This window comes from Muscardinus avellanarius (genome assembly GCF_963383645.1).
Source record: "Muscardinus avellanarius genome assembly, chromosome: 3".
Lineage (NCBI taxonomy): Eukaryota > Metazoa > Chordata > Mammalia > Rodentia > Gliridae > Muscardinus > Muscardinus avellanarius.
Window position 1 is genome coordinate 43,871,795 of NC_137788.1, and position 18,689 is coordinate 43,890,483.

An 18,689-nucleotide genomic window follows, 5' to 3' on the forward strand; every position below is an offset into this window, starting at 1 on the left:
ACCTCCAAGGCACACCTCTAACTTTTTAAAATTTATTCAAATATTTTATTTTGATATATGGTCTCATTAAGTTGCCGAGGAACTAGCTAACTTGCTGAGGCTAGCCTTGAACCTGCAATTCTCCTGTCTCAGCCTCCCAATACTAGGATTACAGGTATGTTTCACCCCGCCAGTACACATTCCAGGAGATATATTGCTAATATCTTTATACTTTGATCAAATTATTCATCAATGAGTAAATAAAATACTGATAGCCATAAAATTTTAAAAAATCCACAAAGGGGTAATATGATGTTTTAAATCCACTTTATTTCTGTGTGTGTACATTTATACACAAATGAGACTCTCAAAAGTCATTTTAGTTGTGGCCAGAACACCCATGCCATGATGAGATCTGAGTTTTACAAATTTACTTTTTTGTGTGTATGTGGCACTGGGGATTGAACCCAGGGGTATTCTACCTCTGAGCTATACTCCCAGCCCTATTTTACTTCTACTTTGGAACAGGGTCTCACTGGGTTGATGAGAGTTTCACTACTTGCTGAGATTGTCCTCAAACCTGCAATCCCTCTGTCTCAGCCTCCCAAGTACTAGGATTACAGGTGTGTACCACCATGCCTGACTCACTTTTTCCCCCCCAGAGACATAGACAGAGGTTTATTTAGGAAAGTAGAAAATATATGTTCAAGAGAAAATGCAGGCCACCCAAAAATAATGATTACATATTCAATTTTTATCATAGGTAACTTAAATTAGGTAAAATGTTCCAGCTGGAAGTACAGCTCAGAAGTAAAGTGCCCCTGGCTTCAATCATTAGCACACACCAGAAAAAAACAAAAACAAAACCAGAAATGTGCTGTTTTCAAGAGGCACTTAATAAACACAATATATGTAATTTAGACAAAAAAGGGATCAGAAAAAGTACTTCACCAAATTATAAGCTAGACTTTAAAGCTGGAAAAAAAACTTCTGCAAATGTAGCAATATTTAAAACAAAATTTAAGGTAATAATTTCCTGCAAATGTGTTTATTATCCTAAAATTATTCCTTTAGTAAAGACTTATTTAAAGAAAGAGTAAACTGTCTAGGAAAAGGCTTCAGGACATATAAGATAAACTGTATTCACTTCCCTTACTATATAGTATTATTTACCAAATAAGGGTACTATTTTAATGATAAAATATCTGTAACTGCAAATTATATGTGTGTGTGTGTGTGTGTGTGTGTGTGTGTGTGTGTGTGTGTGTGTGTGTGTTGGTACTGGACACTGAACCAGGGGCATTCTGAGTTATACCCTCAGCCCTTCGTTTTTTGTTTTGAAACAGGGCCTCTCTAGGTCACTGAACTTGTGATCCTCCTGTGGGAGGATCTCTGTGGAGGCCTCTCAGGGATTAAAGGGATATGCCACTATACCCGCTTCATTGTATATTCTTTTTTTTTTGGGGGGGGGGTACTAGGAATTGAACCCAGGGGCATTCTACCTCCAAACTGTCCCCCCAACCCAATTTTATTTCTTATTTGGAAATTTCTTATTTGGAACCTGTGATCTTCCTGTCTCAGCCTCCCAAGTCCTGGGATTATAAACCTGTGCCATCATGTCTAGCTAGCACCAATGATACTGGGGATGGAACCCACAAGACATCGACCTCCAGGCTAACTCCCTACCTGTTTGTTTGTTTGTTTGTTTTTTGGTGCAGCTTTCTTTTTCTTATTATTTAGAAACAAAGTCTAAGTTGCTGATAGCCTCACTAACTTGCTGAGGCTGGCTTGCAATCTTCCCATCTCATTCTCTCCCAAGATTTGGGATTACAAGCGTTAGCCACCATACCAGGCAATCAATATTCTATTTTTTTTATTTTTTTTGAGGGTCTGGGATGGAACCCAGGGGCATTCTACCTCCAAGCTACATCTCTGCCCTAGTTTTTATTCTTTATTTTGAAACAGAGTCTCACTAAGTTGCAAAGGGCCTCACTAAATAGTAGCTGAGGCTGTCCGCGAACCACAATCCTCCGGTATCAGCCTACCAAATGCTGGGATTACAAGCGTGGGCCACCATGCCCGGCATACAATCAATATTCTTAATACAGAATCCATTTACAAAGCTTTATATGTAGAGGTTGATAATGTTTCAAAGAGTATTATATACCAGGTCTCTTCAATATATCATCTTTCCCCAAACATTGACTTAAACCCTGAAATATATCTGGAGTAACTTTTGTCACCATTGTGAGAGTATATCCTCTACCATTTCCCAACCAGGACTCAAATGAAAACAAAAATGGCAGCCAGGCGTGGTGGCACACACTTGTAACCCCAGCATTCGGGAGACTGAAACAGTAGGATTGTGGTTTGCAGACAGCCTCAGCTACTTAGTGAGGCCCTCCGCAACTTAGTGAGATCCTGTTCCAAAATAAAGAATAAAAAATAAGGCAGGGGGTCAAATGCCCCTGGATTCCATCCCCAGACCCGCAAAAATAAATAAATAAATAAATAAACCTGTAACTATGAATTCAAGAGACTTTAAGTTTCTATATCTGTGTTTTAAATGTGATAATTTGAGGCCAGGCATGGTAGTGCACACTTGTAATCCCAGCATTTGTGAGGCTGAGACAGGAGAATCCAGGTTCACAGACAGTCTCAGCTACTTAATGAGGCCCTTTGCAACTCAATGAGACCCTGTTTCAAAATAAAGAATAAAAACAGGGCTGGAGGTGTAACTCGGAGGTAGAATGACCCTGGGTTCCATCCCCAGTACCGCAAAAAAATAAAAATAAAAATAAGTGATAATATGTATTCTATTTCATTTGGGTCTTGTGGGAAATAAATGGGATAAAATTAAATAAAGACAAAAAGAAACCACATAATCAATAAGTTTGATGAAATATATTTAGAATAGTCTAATATTCTTTAAACAGAAATGTTGGCATATCTGTGAAGCATATGTAAAAATGCCATAAACTTGGCAATAAAGAAAACCTTGAAAAATTTCTTAAGAGATTTTACAGACTATACTCTTTATTCATAATCCAATCAAGTTAAAAGTATATACATATGTATCAAAAGCCAAACAAATTTAACTACTTTGAAATCCTTATCTGGATGATCAAAGAAAACTAAAAATTATCTAAAAAGTAGTAAAAAGAAGAACACTTTCGACCTATACAGCTAAATCTATATTTGGGAGAAACATCTTTAAATAATTTCTTTTTCTTTTCTTACCTTTTCTTTTATAATGGGGATTGAACCAAGGGGTGTTCTATCTGTGAGCTAGACCCTCAGCCCCATTTTATTTTTTTAATTTATTTTTTGCAGTACTAGAGATGGAACTCAGGGTCATTCTATCTCCAAGCTACACCCCCAGCCCTATTTTTTATTCTTTATTTTGAAACAAGGTCTCACTAAGTTGCAAAGGGCCTCAAGTAGTTAAGGTTGTCTGGAACCATGATCCGCTTGTCTCAGCCTCCCAAATGCTGGAATTACAAGTGTGGGCCACCACGCCCGGCTTATTCTTTATTTTGAAACAAGGTCTCTCTAAGATGCTGACAGTCTCACTAAATTATTGAAGCTGCCCGCAAACCTCTGATCCTCCTGTCTCAACTCCCCCAAGAACTGGGATTACAGGTGTGCACCACCATACCCAGCTTAAATGATTTAAAGATTTAAAAGGATTAAAGATTAAAAATACTAGCACTTATCTTGAGAAAATTTAAAGAATAAAATAAAAAGAAAACATAACACGGGCATAGTGGCACACGCTTGTAATCCCAGTGCTTGGGAGGCTGAGACAGAGGATCACACAGGTTTGAAGCCAGCCTCAGTTACTTAGTAAGGCTCTCAGCAACTTAGTGAGACCCTGTTTCAAAATAAAGTATAAAATAGGTCTGGGAAGTAGAAAAGCCCCTGGGTTTCACCCCCAGTATCACACACACACAAAAAAAAAACCATGAAAAACTCAAAATAGCCGGGCATGGTAGCACACGCTTATAATCCCAGCGCTTGGGAGACGGAGATAGGAGGATCGCGCAGGTTCGAAGCCAGCCACGCTGGCTTAAGAGACCCTGTTTCCAAATAAAAAATATATATATACATAAAATAGGTCTGGGAGTGTAGCCTGGAGGTTGAAGTCCTTCCAGGAACCCCAGTACCACCAAAACAAAATAAAAACAAAAAATAAATGAAAAGAAACTAGAAAGAAGAAATTAAATTGAAGAGAATGAAAATAAAGTCAAAATACAATAGGACAAATAAGTACAAAAAATGGTCCCTTTGAAAGATCAACAGACTAGATGTTTAATGACAGATTAAACTAATTTTAAAAACAAGAACAAAAATATGAATGCTTAAGAGATGGACTAAGAAAAGAGCACAACCACAAACTCAGAAGAGACTGAAAAACAATGCAAATTTGTAGCAACATTCTGAAATTAAGAAAAAGGAAAAAAATGACAATTCCTTAGCAAAATAAGGAGAGAAAATCTGAACAGACTAATTTCAAATATGAGAGTAAAGGGGAGGATTAGAGATTTGCCAGTGATGCATCCACACCAGAGTTTACTTTTTAGGAAAGAAATGAAGCCGGGCGTGGTGGTGCACGCTTGTAATCCCCGCGCTTAGGAGGCGGAGACAGGAGGATCGCGCAGGTTCAAAGCCAGCTGCGCTGGCGTAAGAGACCCTGTTTCAAAAATATAAAATAGGTCTGGGAGTGTAGCCCGGAGGTAGAAGGGCTTCCAGGAACCCCAGTACCACCAAAAAAAAAAAAAAAAAAGAAAGGAAGGAAGGAAGGAAGGAAGGAATACCCTACTTGGATTTATTTTTTATTTATTTTATGTGTATGTGTGGTACTGGGGATGGAACCCTTCTACTTCTGGGCTACACTCCCAGACCTATTATATATTTTATTTGGAAACAGGGTCTCTTAATCCAGAAAGGCTGGCTTTGAACCTGCGTGATCCTCCTGTCTCCACCTCCCAAGTGCAGGGATTACAAGCGTGCACCACCATGCCCAGCTATCCTACTTGGATTTAACTAACCCTTTACTCAAATAATGTCTTTTGAGGGGTCTTTAAAACAATGAATCAGATAAGATGTAAAAACTCTGCCTTCATAAACAAAATGTAACTAAACTTATTCATATTTCCTTTTAGTAAAATTAATGTAAAAACTACAGGATACATATGAAGTAAAATTATTCCACAGCAGAGGCAGCTGTTGAGATGTCTTGCCAAGCAGGAATATAAAAGATAGTAACACTTAGAATCTTTACAGCACATTAACCAAAGCATGTATTACTATGTAATATAGTGTCAAATAAAATAAATATGGCTGGGTGTGGTGGCACACACGCTTGTAATCCCAGCATTTGGAGGCTGAGACAGGAGGATCGCAGTTCAAGGACAGCCTCAGCTACTACTTAGTGAGGCCCTTTGCAACTCAGTGAGACCCTGTTTCAAAATAAAGAATAAAAAAATAGGGCTGGAGTCTCGCAAAAAAAAAAAAAAAAAAAAAAGGAAAGGAAAGAAAAAACACACATTTTGTTATTCATTTAGTTTAAAATATTTATTAACTACCTATAAACTCTAGTTTTAAAAATTTATAGCAATAATCTGATGGACAAAGTTTTTCTCCATGAATTAAAAGGATAATTTTTCACATGATAAAACAATTAAGATATTTCAGATTTTAAGAATATAAGTTACTTACAACTGCAAACTCATCTCTGTCAAGCTTTCCATCATGTTCAATATCACTCAACTCCCAAACCTTAAAAAGAGAATAAGTGAGAGAAATTAATGTTCTTTTCCTTTGTGTGCTACTTGGGGGCAGTGAGGGCCAAGTGTACTGGTGAGATGTTAGGACGGAGATATGCAAGTACCTGCTCACTAAGTGCCTTGAAAGGAGTTTGGACTCTACCTTAACTGCAACGGGAGGCTAATAGGTTAGTTTTAAGTAATAGATGACAAGATTATTTATAGTTTACGAATCCTGCATCACATTCAAATGGCTAATAACTGTATGAAAAAATGCTGAACATAATCATTAGCAATCAGAGATGCAAATCAAAACTACCCTGAGATTTCACCTAACTCCAACTAGGATGGCAATCATTCAAAACACAAACAATAACAAATGCTGACAAAGGTGTGGAGAAGTGGGAACTCTACATTGTTGGTGGTTTTGCAAATTAGTACAAACACTTTGGAAAACAGTATGGAGAATCCTCAGAACAATAGGAACAAACTTACCATATGACCCAGCAAAACCACTTCTGGTTATCTAACCAAAAAATAAAAACCAAAATACCAAACCAATGCATGTGTATCTATCTATGTTCATAGATGCACAATTCACAACTGCCAAACTATGGAACCAGCCAAGATGTCCATCAACAGATGAATGGATTACAAAGCTATGGGATATGTACACAATGGAATTTTACTCAGCCATAAAGAAGATCAAAATTACATCATTTACAGGGAGATGGATGGAAGTGGAGAACAGTATGCTAAGTGAGATCAGTCAGTCACAAAAAGTAAGAAATCAGATGCTCTCCCTAATATGCAAAAGCTAGGGAGAAAAAGGGTCATAAGAGGAACTCTAGATGAAGAAGGAAAAACCATAGATGAGCAAATAAGGAGGCCTAGCTGAGGGTGATGGGAGGAGGGAAGAGGGAAATTCCCTAATGTACACAATGTACATTCACAAACATATCAAAGTCAATCATTAAGCCAAACATGAGAAGGAGGGAGGGGGGAGAGAATGGGGTGGGAATTTGGGAAGGACTGAATGAATGATGTTTGCATTTATGCCTCTACCATCTTGTACTCCATTAAGATGTATGACTATAATGCACCAATTTAAAAAAATTTTTAAAGAAATAACTAGTGGGATACAATATTAAAAAACAGTTTTTAGGTCAATATTCACTGAGCCCCTTATCTATATAATGCTGATCCAGTAGTAGTAGTAGCAGTAGTACAAGTACTATAGTAGTAATAGTCATTATCATTGTCATGATCACCATAGCTGCTAGCATTCAAGAAATACGTAGAAAGTCTGCATTAAGTATGAAGTACATTTTAAGAGACCCTGTTTCCAAATAAAAATATAAAATAGGTCTGGGGGAGTAGCCCGGAAGTAGAGGGGTTCCATCCCCAGTACCACCACCACCCCCCAAAAAAAGTATTAAGTACATCATATTGCTGGGTGTGGTGGTGCTCACCTGTGAACCTAGTACTTGGGAGACTGAGACAAGAGGATCACAGGTTTGAGGAAAGTCTCAGTAACCTAGTGAGACACTGTTTCAAAACAAAAAATAATCTGGGAATGGTAGCATACCTTTAATCCCAGTATTTGGGAGGTTGAGACAAGAGAAACAGGTTCAAACCAGCCTCAACAACAGCGAGATCCTATTTCAAAATATAGACTAAAAAAAAATTGACTGGGCTCAGGGTATAGCTCAGAAGTATAATGCCCCTGGGTTCAATCCACAATACCAAATAAAATAAAATACCAAAAAAAGGGACTAGTGATATAGTTAGTTACCAAATAAAATAAAATAACAACAACAACAACAACAAAAAACAATAAAAGGGACTAGTGATGTAGGTTGATAGTTAAATGCCCCTGGGTTCAATTCTCAATATAAAAAAAAAAAAGAAAAAAAAAAAAAGAAAAACTGGAAGCCGAGCGTGGTGGCGCACACTTGTAATCCCAGCATTCAGGAGGCTGAGACCCAGAGGATCACGGTTCCCAGACAGCCTCAGCTACTTAGTGAGGCCCTCTGCAACTCAATGAGACCCAGTTTTTTTTTTTAAAAAAAAAAAGGATAAAAAATAGGGCAGAGGGTATAGCTCAGAGGTCGAATGCCCCTGGGTTCCATCCCCAGACTCACCCACCCTCCCCACACACACACACACACAAAGGAAATGATGCTCACTTTAAATATTAGAAAGAGAACATGTGAGCCGGGCATGGTGGTGCACGCTTGTAATCCCAGCATTTGGGAGGCTGAGACTGGAGGATCGCAGTTCACAGACAGCCTCAGCTACTCAGTGAGGCCTTTACAACTCAGTGAGACCCTGTTTCAAAATAAAGAATAAAAAATAGATCTGGGGCATAGCTCAGAGGTAGAATGTCCCTGGGTTCCAACCCCAGTACTGTCAAAAAAAAAAAAAAGAAAATGCTATTTTCTAGTGATTTTCCACAATCACTACTATGCAGCAGTACAGCCAGGATTTGATCCTATGTAATCTAATTAGGCAGGGAATTAAAGAAAGGATTGGAGGTTTAAAAAGAGTTGTTAAGGTTTGAAATATGAAGAGAGTAGAGAAAAATCACTCTGAAAACAAGCAGGGTAGACACTAGGAAGAGGCCCCTCTGAAGTCAGTGATCATGAGTTCAAGATGATGCCAATTTAATGATCTTTCTCAGTAGTCTACATGCCACTGAAGACAGATAATTCATGAAAAGTAGGATTTTTAATTCAAAGACTTCTTAGGGAATTTTAAGAGTTAAAATCTTGAAAATATCTAGAAAAAAGACTAAAAAGACAGGAAAGTCAAGCTAGAAAGTGGAATTTATAAAGCTGGGCATGGTGGCGCACGCTTGTAATCCCAACATTCAGGAGGCTGAGACCAGAGGATCACAGTTCAGGACTGCCTCAGCTACTTAGTGAGGTCCTCTGCAATTTAGTAAGACCCTGTTTCAGAAAAAAAAAAAGAAAAGAATAAAAAATAGGGCAAGGTGTGTAGCTCGGAGGTAGAATGCCCCTGTTCCATCCTCAGTACCGGAAAAAAAAAAAAAAAAAAAAAAGGAGAATTTACGATTTCATCAAGCAGGAGAGACAGTAGAATAAAGTAGCACAGGGAGCTAGGTGTTAAGGGTATAGAACTGAGGACCAAAAAAACCTAAGTCAGATGAGGAAAAAAGTAATTTCAAAAGACAGGAAAAGCCAGGTGTCGTGGCACACACCTACAATTCCAGTACTTGGGCAGCTGAGACAAGAGGATCACAGGTTTGAGGACAGCCTACACAGCATAGCAAGACTCTCTGCAACCTAGCAAGACTCTGCTTCAAAATAAAAATTAAAATGGGCTGAGGGTGTAGTGCAGAGGTAGAACGCCCCTGAGTTCAAACCCCAGAACACACACACACACACACACACACACACACACACACACACACACCTATAATCCCAGTATTTGGGAGGCTGAGAAAGGAGGATCACAGGTTTGTGGCCCACCACAGCAACTTAGACCATTTCCAAATAAAAAAATAAAACAGGGCTGGGGGTGAATTTCAGAATAAAAATGCCTGTGGGTCCTATACCAGTACCATGGGAGGGGAGTTAGAGGGGGACAGGGAAAAGGCCAGGAATGTAGGAATGTGGCTCAGTGATAAGAGAGCTTGCCTAATATGCGTGAAACACTGAGTTCAATCTCCAGCCCTGAAAAAAAGCAGGAGATGGGGAAAGTGTTTAAGTTTTACAAGATGAACAAAGTTATGAAGATGGTGATAATGGTTGCATAACAATACAAATGTATTTAACACTATAAATATTTGAGCTATACATTTAAAATTAGTTAAGATGGTAAATTTCATGTTATGTGTATTTTACCACAATAAGATATTGGAATTTAGCTGGGCGTGGTGGCGCACGCTTGTAATTCCCACACTTGGGAGGCAGAGACAGGAGGATCACGCAGGTTCGAAGCCAGCCGCACTGGCTTAAGAGACCCTGTTTCCAAATAAAAATATAAAAAATATAAAGAATAGGTCTGGGAGTGTAGTCCGTGGGAGTGTAGGCCAAAGGTAGAAGGGCTTCCAGGAACCCCAGTACCACCAAAAAAAAAAAAAAAAAGGAAAAGAAAAAGATATTGGAATTTTTTAAAAAGAGGAAAAGTAAAGGAGTCTGAGATTTAAAGGTTTTAGTGAAATCAAAGAACTGAAGTATTGCAAGCTTGTAGAAAGCTCTAGAAAGACAAGAACTTCAGAACTCTTGAAAGAGGAAATCCTATAGAGGAGCAAACAAGACAACCTAAAGGAGGAGAAAGGAGGGGGGAAGAGGAAAATCTCTAAAACACACAATGTACTTAAACATATCAAAGTCAATCACTAAGTCAAGCAAGGGAGGGAGGGACAGGGAGGGAGAGAAACAAAATTTTCCATCCAAAAGACAACTAAGATTAGTTATATGTGGAGATTCATTATTTATGTTAGTCTTTTACCTATCTAAATTGTATTGTTTGCTTTTATTATTGTTAATTTTTAGGATTTCTAGTTGGAATATTAATATACCTTCACATAAAGCATTTGGAAATATTTTATCCCATTCTATCAGTAACTTTTAACTCTGTTTACATTGTCTTTGGATATACAATATTTTTTTTATTTTTTAGGGAGTTTGTTTACCCTTCTGTTGCCTGTGCCATTGAAATCATATCCAAGAAATCACTGCCAATTTTAATGATGTAAGGTTTATGACCCAGATTTTCTTCTAAAAGTTTATAGTCTTAAGATGTATATTTAGGTCTTTTATCTATTTTGAGTTAATATTTGTATATGGGATTAGGTAAGGGTCCAATTTTATTCTTTTTCATGTAATTATTATGTTTCAACAATATTTAGTTAAAAGATTATTATTTCCTCCACCAAATGTTCGTGGAAACCTTGTCAAATATAACTTGACAATATATGGAAGAATTTAGCTCTAGGCTTTTATTTAGCTCCAATAGTTTATATATCTGCCTTTAGAACAGTACTACACTGTATCAATTATTATAGCTTTATATGGTTTGAAATCAGAAAATATACATCTTCTAACTTTGTTCTTTTTCGAGATCGTTTTGGGTATCTAGAGTCCATATTCCATATTAAGATAGATTTTTTTCTGAAAAATAAATATATAAATATATGATGGTTTCACCTAAAAAAAAAAAAAGAAAAAATATTCTCTGGTAAGAAAGAAAGCAAAAAGAAATATTGAAATGTTATCTTTAAGTTATCAAAAGCTTGGTATCAGACAAATGAAACTGTTATATGAGATTATCATTTTTAATTTTGGATAAATTGCTATAATACTAGATGTCAACCACTAAGCCAAGCATGGGAAGGAGGGATGGGGAGGGAATGGGATGGGGATCGGGTGGGGGTTGACTGGCGATGTGTGCATGTATGTCTACAAAAGTTTTTTTTTGTATCCCACTATGATGTATGAATACAGTGCACAAATAAAAAATTAAAAAAAAAGAACTTCAGATAAGACTGCAGAATTTATGATTGCAAAGGTAAAAGTCCTTATAAGGTAACAGATATAAAATACTGATCGTATTTAAAAACTGTCAAGCGCCGGGGTGTGGTGGCGCACGCTTGTAATCCCCGCGCTTGGGAGGCAGAGACAGGAGGATCGCGTAGGTTCGAAGCCAGCCGCGCGCGCTGGCTTAGGAGACCCTGTTTCCAAATAAAAATGTAAAAATAGGTCTGGGAGTGTAGCCTGGAGGTAGAAGGGCTTCCAGGAACCCCAGTACCACCAAAAATAAAAATAAAAATAAAAAATAAAAACTGTCAAGAAATTGAAAGATCAGAGTGTACAAAGAAAAACCTACTTAAAGGGCTTATGTATATAATTTCAACTATACATATTTGACAAGGAATAACCAAAATAAGAGATAAATGGACAATAATTTTATATATTACATCAGAACACAGAAAATTCTGTAATAATATAACCTTAAAATAAAATCTGTGTATTTAAAAATGAGCTGTAAGTACTCCTGGTAGATATAAAATTAAAATACATACAAATTACATTTAAAACTTAGTATCTTACTCGTCCAAGGATTTCCACAGGTAATTTAGAGTTGAGCAATACTGGTTTCACTTTATCACCAGACAAAAATCCATCCACTGGGCTCAAACTATCAAAAATTGCATCATATTTGGCCTTATCTTCAGCCTACAACATAAAATTTAGAAGAAAAAATGACAAGTTAAATAATGGCAGAAAGAATTTAGCTAGTTATAAAAATGAAGTGCTAGCCAGGCATAGTGGTACATGCTTATAATTCTAGTACCTGGGAGACTGACACAAGAGGACTGCAGGTTTGTGGACAGCTTCATCTATTTAGTGAGGCCTTCTGTAACTTAGTGAGACCCTATTTCAAAATAAAGAATAAAAAATAGGACTAGAGGTGTAGCTCAGAGGCAGAATGCCTGTGGGGTCAATCCTTGGTACCACGAGAAAAAAAATCAAGTCCTCAAAGAATAGACAACACATTTATTGAACACTTAAAAACCAAATTAAGGCCAGGCGTGGTGGCACACACTTGTAATCCCCGCACTTGGGAGGCTGAGACAGGAGGATCGCACAGGTTCGAAGCCAGCCTCAGCTACTTAGTGAGGCTTTCAGCAACTTAGTGAGACCCTGTTTCCGAATAAAATACAAAATAGGTCTGGGAGTATAGCCCGGAGGTAGAAAGCCTCTGGGTTCCACCCACAGTACCACCAAAAATAAATAAATATGTCAAAGTGACACTATTCTAAAGTCCAGTGTTCCCTATTCCTTTTGTAGCTGAAATACAATCTTTGTTTCTCTGTTAGGTTAGAGTCAAAAGAGATAAAAAGATTTTGAAGAGCATCTGGACTAACCTTTTCACTGTTTAATCAGACCAACAGGAAGTAACTTTTATAAGACAGAGTGTAAGTTAAAATATATACATCCACTGGGCTTAAATGTGTAATTACAAATGTAATTTGTTAGTGATATTTTATGATTTTCTAAACTTGGCATTAGGTACATTTCAAATTCAAAGAATTTTTTTGTGTGTGTGGTACTAGGGGTGGAACCCAGGGGCTTTTCTACCTCCAGGCTATACTCCCAGCCCTATTTTATATTTTATTTGGAAACAGGGTCTCATTAAGTTGCTGAGAGCCTCACTAAGTAGCTGAGGCTGGCTTTGAACCTGTGCGATCCTCCTGTCTCAGCCTCCCAAGTACGGGGATTACAAGCATGCGCCACCATGCCTGGCTCAAAGAAATTAATTTAAAAAATAAAAATCGATCCAGGAATAAACATCAAGATTCTCCCCAATTTTCCCAAAGCAAATTTCTTTTTCTTGTCAATCAGATAATGTTTCCTAAAATCTTGAATGCTACTTATATAACATGAAAAATTACTATTCAGTATTTGCCTAGTCAAGGCCCAATTTCTCACTTTTTAACACAAAATGACTAACAGAATTGAAAGATCTTTCCAAGATTTCTAAGGCCAGTATTTCTCCTACTCTTCTTGAATAACACAAATGAAAGTCTAATGTAGAGGAAATGAATATATGCAGGTAGGAAGCAAAGTAGGGGTAAGAAATGGATAGTTACAAAGTTTACTTACTTTTACAGCCCATGGGAGTTCAGCTGTAGAGGTTCCACCCATAAGCAAAGGACTACTGGTATCATGCTAAAAAATAAATAGTACATAAATTGTTGAACTTCTTTTATCAATAAATAATGAGCCGGGCATGAGGGCACACACCTGTAATCCCAATACTTGAGAGGCTGAGACAAGAGGATTAAAAGTTTGAGGGCAGCCTCAGCTAGTAGTAAGACTCTCATCTGCCTAGCAAGACCCTGTTTCAAAGTAAAAATAAAATAAAAACAGAAGTGTAGCTTGAAAAGAGAATGCCCTGGATTCTATTATTATTATTATTATTATTATTATTATTATTCATCAAAAAATGGTTTTGGGATATAAATATACAAAATGTTGGATCCCAATGTACTTAGAACACTATTTTAGATTAACTAGACCTTCATCTATTTTCTACTGAAAAATTTTCACTTACTCATACTAATCATTATGTAGTATTAACTAAAACATGTAATTATTAAAGAAGACCACTAAGCCAGGCATGGTAGCACATGTTTGTAATCCCAGCATTTGGAAGGCTGAGACAGGAGGATCAGGGTTCACAGCCAGCCTCAGCTACTACTTAGTGAGGCCCTTTGCAACTCAGTGAGACTCTGTATCAAAATAAATAATTAAAAAAATAGGGCTAGGGGTGTAGCTCTAAGGTAGAATGCCCCTGGGTTCCATCCCCAGTACTGCAAAAAATAAAATAAAATAAATAAAATAAAAATAAAAATAAAAAGACCACTAGTCTTCACCTAAAGAAAACTACTACAATTGAGACGAAGATAAAGATATTGAATATTAACATAAATATCTAGAGCCCTATTAACTGATGACTTTTCCCCATTATTATTTATGGAAAGCAGACTGGGAAAATAGCTCAAATTAGCATTTTTAAGTTATGAGTACCTGCTACCTGTTAACAGTATGCCCAAATTATTATGCTTATCTAACTTAAGAGACAGATCACTATACTTGAAATTTTTTTATAATAATATAAATGGGCAAAAAATCCCTATATTGCCGGGCGTGGTGGCGCACGCTTATAATCCCCGCGCTTGGGAAACAGAGACAAGAGGATCACGCAGGTTCCAAGCCAGACTCTCTGGCTTAAGAGACCCTGTTTCCAAGTAAAAAAAATATATAAAAAATAGGTGTCTGGAAGTGTAGCCCAGAGGTAGAAGGGTTTCTAGGAATCCCACTACCAACAAAAAAGAAAAAAAAAAATCCCTGTATTAAACCTGACTTCATGCCTAAACATAGTACAGACATTCTCAAAACTAAATTCTTTTTTTTTCTTTTTTCTTCCTTCCTTCCTTTCTTTTTTTTTTTTTTTTTTTTTTTTTTTTTTGGTGTGTGTGTATGTGGTACTGGGGATTAAACCCAGAGGCATTCTATCTTCGTGCTACAACCCCAGTCCTATTTTATTCTTTATTTTGAAACAGAATCTCACTAAGTTGTAGAGGGCTTCACAAGTTGCTGAGGCTGGCCAAAAAGCTGAAAGCCTCCTGTCTCAGGCTCTCAAATACTGGGATTACAAGCATATGCCACCATGCTTGGCTTGAAATTAAATTCTTAATATTACGCCTGTAACCATAGAAAGGAGGATAAAGGTTCAAGGCCAGCCTTAGTGATGTAATAAGACACTCAGTAACATAACAAGACAAAAAATAAAAGGGCTAAGGATATAGCTCAGAGGTAGAATGCCCCTGGGTTCAACCCCCAACATCAAAAACAGAAAAAGAAGCCAGGTGTGGTGACACATGCTTGTAATCCCAGCATTTGAGAGGCTGAGGCAGAAGGATCACTGTTCTACTTAGTGAGGCCCTCTGCAACTTAGTGACACCTGTTTCAAAATAAAGAATAAAAAAAAAATAGAACTGGGAGTGTAGTTTAGAGGTAGAATGTCCCTGGGTTCCACCCCCCAGTACCAAAAAAAGGTTTAATACAATGATATAATTATATGTAAAGATTTATAAAACATATAGTTATTTTTAAAAGATATGGGATCAGCCTGCCATGGGGTGCATACTTGTAAGTCCAGTACTTGAAGGCTGAGTCAGGAATCCCAGGTTTGAAGCCAGCCTCAGCAACTTAATGAGATCCTATTACCAAGTAAGAAATAAAATTGGAAGCTGGGTGTGGTAGTGTATGCTTGTAATCCCAGTAACTTGGGAGGCTGAGACACAAGGATTACGGGGTCAAAACTAGCCTCTGCAATGTAAAGAGACTCAGAAACCTAGTGAGACCCTGTTTCCAAATAAAGAAATAAAATTGGGCTGGAGGCATAGCTTGGAGGTAAATGTCTCTAGGTTAAGGAAAGAAGGAAGGAAAGAAGAGAGGGAAGGAGAGGCTGAGATGGAAGGAGGATCGCAGTTCTCTGACAGCCTCGGCTACTTAGTGAGGTCCTTTGCAACTCAGTGAGAACCTGTTTCAAAATAAAGAATAAAAAATTGTGCTGGGGGTGTCGCTCAGAGGTAGAATGCTCCCAGGTTCCATCCCTAGTACTGAAAAACAGAAAAGAGAAGAAAAGAAAAAAAAAGAAAAGAAAAGGAAAAGAAAAGAAAATCAGGCTAGAAGTATAGCTTGAAGGTAGAATGCCTGAATGTCTCTTGGGTTCAATCCCCAATACCACACACAAAAAAAACAAAAAAATAAAAGGCATGGCATGACATGAATAATACACTACAATTAAGAGAAAGTTAAGAAATACACATTTATATTTTTTTTTGTGTGTGTGTGTGGCACTGGGGGTGGAACCCGAGGGCTTTTCTACCTCCAGGCTACACTCCCAGACCTATTTACCTATTTTATACTTTATTTGGAAACAAGGTCTCACTAAGTTGCTGAGAGCCTCACTAAGTAGCTGAGGCTGGCTTCGAACCTCTGCAATCCTCCTGTCTCAGCCTCCCAAGAGCTGGGATTACAAGCATGTGCCACCACACCTGGCCCAATATATTTCTTTATATGTACACATAATAATTGAAGAATGCACAAAAAACTAATAAAACACAGTAGCCACTAAGAAAACCATGTAGCTGAGTAATAAAGTTAAAAGTGGAATTTTTTAAAATATTTTAATTTCAAGTCACATGGTATTATTTTTTTAATTAAATACAATTTACATGTAAAAGCATTTCTTACAAATCTTGGTGGAGGAACAGCCAGGTTCAAGCTACTCAATGACACCTCCAATCCATTCTGGGCGCATGCCACAAGACGCAAAGCAACAAAAAATTCCTGAGAAAGAAAAGTACAGCTGTTAAGAGCATTCCCTACCCACTTACCACCCTACCACACACACTTAGAATCTGAAAATATAAAAGAATTCATAATTATTCCATGGTTTTCGTGTGGAAACAAATAGCACATTTTCTTCAAAAGCACTTGCTTTAAAATTGAGAAAAGACCTATGTAACAAAGGAGTTTTCTAACATTTTAAGTACCAAATAACAATACAAGTGGAAAAAAAAATTTTTTTTTGTAGTACTGGGGCTTTTCTACCTCCACACTGTACTCCCAGACCTATTTTTTATACTTTATTTGGAAACAGGGTCTCACTAAGTTGCTGAAAGCCTCACTTGAGGCTGTCTTTGAACCTGTGTGATCCTCCTGTCTCAGCCTCCCAAGCGCTGCAATTACAAGCTTGTGCCACCAGGCCCGGCAAAAAATATTTTAATAAACTGTGTTACATACTGATAGTGGAAATTATACAAAATTAATACTGGGTTTTTTTTTTTTTTACGGTACTGAAGATGGAACCCAGGGGCATTCCACCTCCAAGCTACACCCCCAGCCCTATTTTTTATTCTTTATTTTTTGAAACAGGGTCCGCAATCCTCCTGTCTCAACCTCCCCATGGCTAGAATTACAAGCGTGCACCACCACACTCGGCTCTCTAATACTCATATTTCAAAGAAATATGTTTGGCCTACAAAACTGTTTTGGGGGCTGTCAGAAGTAAGACCTAGCCGGGTGTAGTGGTACACGCTTGTAATCTTAGCGCTTGGGAGGCTGAGACAGGAGGATCGCACAGGTTCAAAGCCAGCCTCAGCTACTTAGTGAGGTGAGGCTCTCAGCAACTTAGTGAGACTCTGTTTCCAAATAAAGTATAAAATAGGTCTGGGAATATAGCCTGGAGGTTAAAAAAAAAAATTAAGACCTAGACCAGAATATGTAGGTTTACTTAGCCAAGAGATTCTTTTCAAATGTACTAGGCAATACCATTTTATCACTTACTAGTTAAATCAACATTTACTTATAACCTTGTATATTCAAGACATTTAATTAGTTAAGATACAAAGAGCAAAGTCTCTCTGTGGTACAAAAAAATAAACCTCAAGAGAACAATGTCATCAAACAAAAACTGACCTTTAGGAATTAGATACTTAAGTGTTCAGTAGTTGCAAAACTCTAAAGTTGGTAAAAACTCAACTTTTAGCTTAAAAATTAGAAAAAATCAGTTGGCTAGCTTTTATTGCAAATAGCCTACAAAATTTTCATATGAATCTTTGAATCTTACTTGTTTGTTCAGGATGCCTTTGCCATCTGTGTCAGCTAAATCCCAAATCTGCAATTAAGGGGAAAAAAGAATCAGTCTATATTTTTAGCAGAAATCATCTTAAAGATGAATTAAATCCCTTCAATTTACAATCCAATGCTCTCTGGTAATTAGTTCTAAGAATCATGAAATTAAGAGTAGAAAGAAGGCCGGAGGTAGTAGCATATGCTTGTAATCCCAGTGCTTGGGAGGCTGAGATCGCACAGGTTTGAAGCCAGCCTCAGCTACTTAGTGAGGCTCTCAGCAACTTAGTGAGACCCTGTTTCAAATAGAGTATAAAATAGGTCTAGGAGTATACCCCGGAGGTAGAAAAGCCCCTGGGTTCCACACCCAGTAGCATACACACACAAATAAAGTAGAAATAATTACAGTGCACCAATAAAAATCTAAAACAAAGTACACAGGTACACATGCACGTGCACACACACACATAGTAGAACCTTTAAAGATCTCAGTGCAACCCTTCTCAAAGATACTAAAACCCAATGGGCCCAATGTGGTTAAGGGATTTGGTTCAAAAACTTTCAAGGCACCATGGGAAGAAATTGAAATCTTGCTTCCAATTTCCAGTCAAATGCTTTTTTCATTAACTTTTTTTTTTTTTTTTTTTCAGTATCTGGGATGGAACTCAGGGGCAATTCTACCTCCAAGCTATACCCCCAGCCCTATTATTTTATTCTTTATTTTGAAACAGGGTTTCACTGAGTTGCAAGGGGCTTAAGTAGC

At 37.5% G+C, this 18,689-nt stretch overlaps 1 protein-coding gene across 3 annotated transcripts in view; it reads right to left on the bottom strand.

The window, feature by feature from the left end:
- Positions 1–18,689, bottom strand: part of EPS15 (epidermal growth factor receptor pathway substrate 15) — a gene marked incomplete at both ends in the record, with an annotated part of 144,465 nt that overhangs the window by 88,843 nt on the left and 36,933 nt on the right. For all 3 annotated transcript variants that reach the window (XM_080690749.1, XM_080690748.1, XM_080690747.1), the window contains 5 exons: positions 5,701–5,760; positions 11,828–11,953; positions 13,385–13,450; positions 16,547–16,642; positions 17,925–17,972. In XM_080690749.1, coding sequence (XP_080546875.1) covers positions 5,701–5,760; positions 11,828–11,953; positions 13,385–13,450; positions 16,547–16,642; positions 17,925–17,972 — 396 coding nt within the window. The remainder of the gene's footprint in view (positions 1–5,700; positions 5,761–11,827; positions 11,954–13,384; positions 13,451–16,546; positions 16,643–17,924; positions 17,973–18,689) is intronic.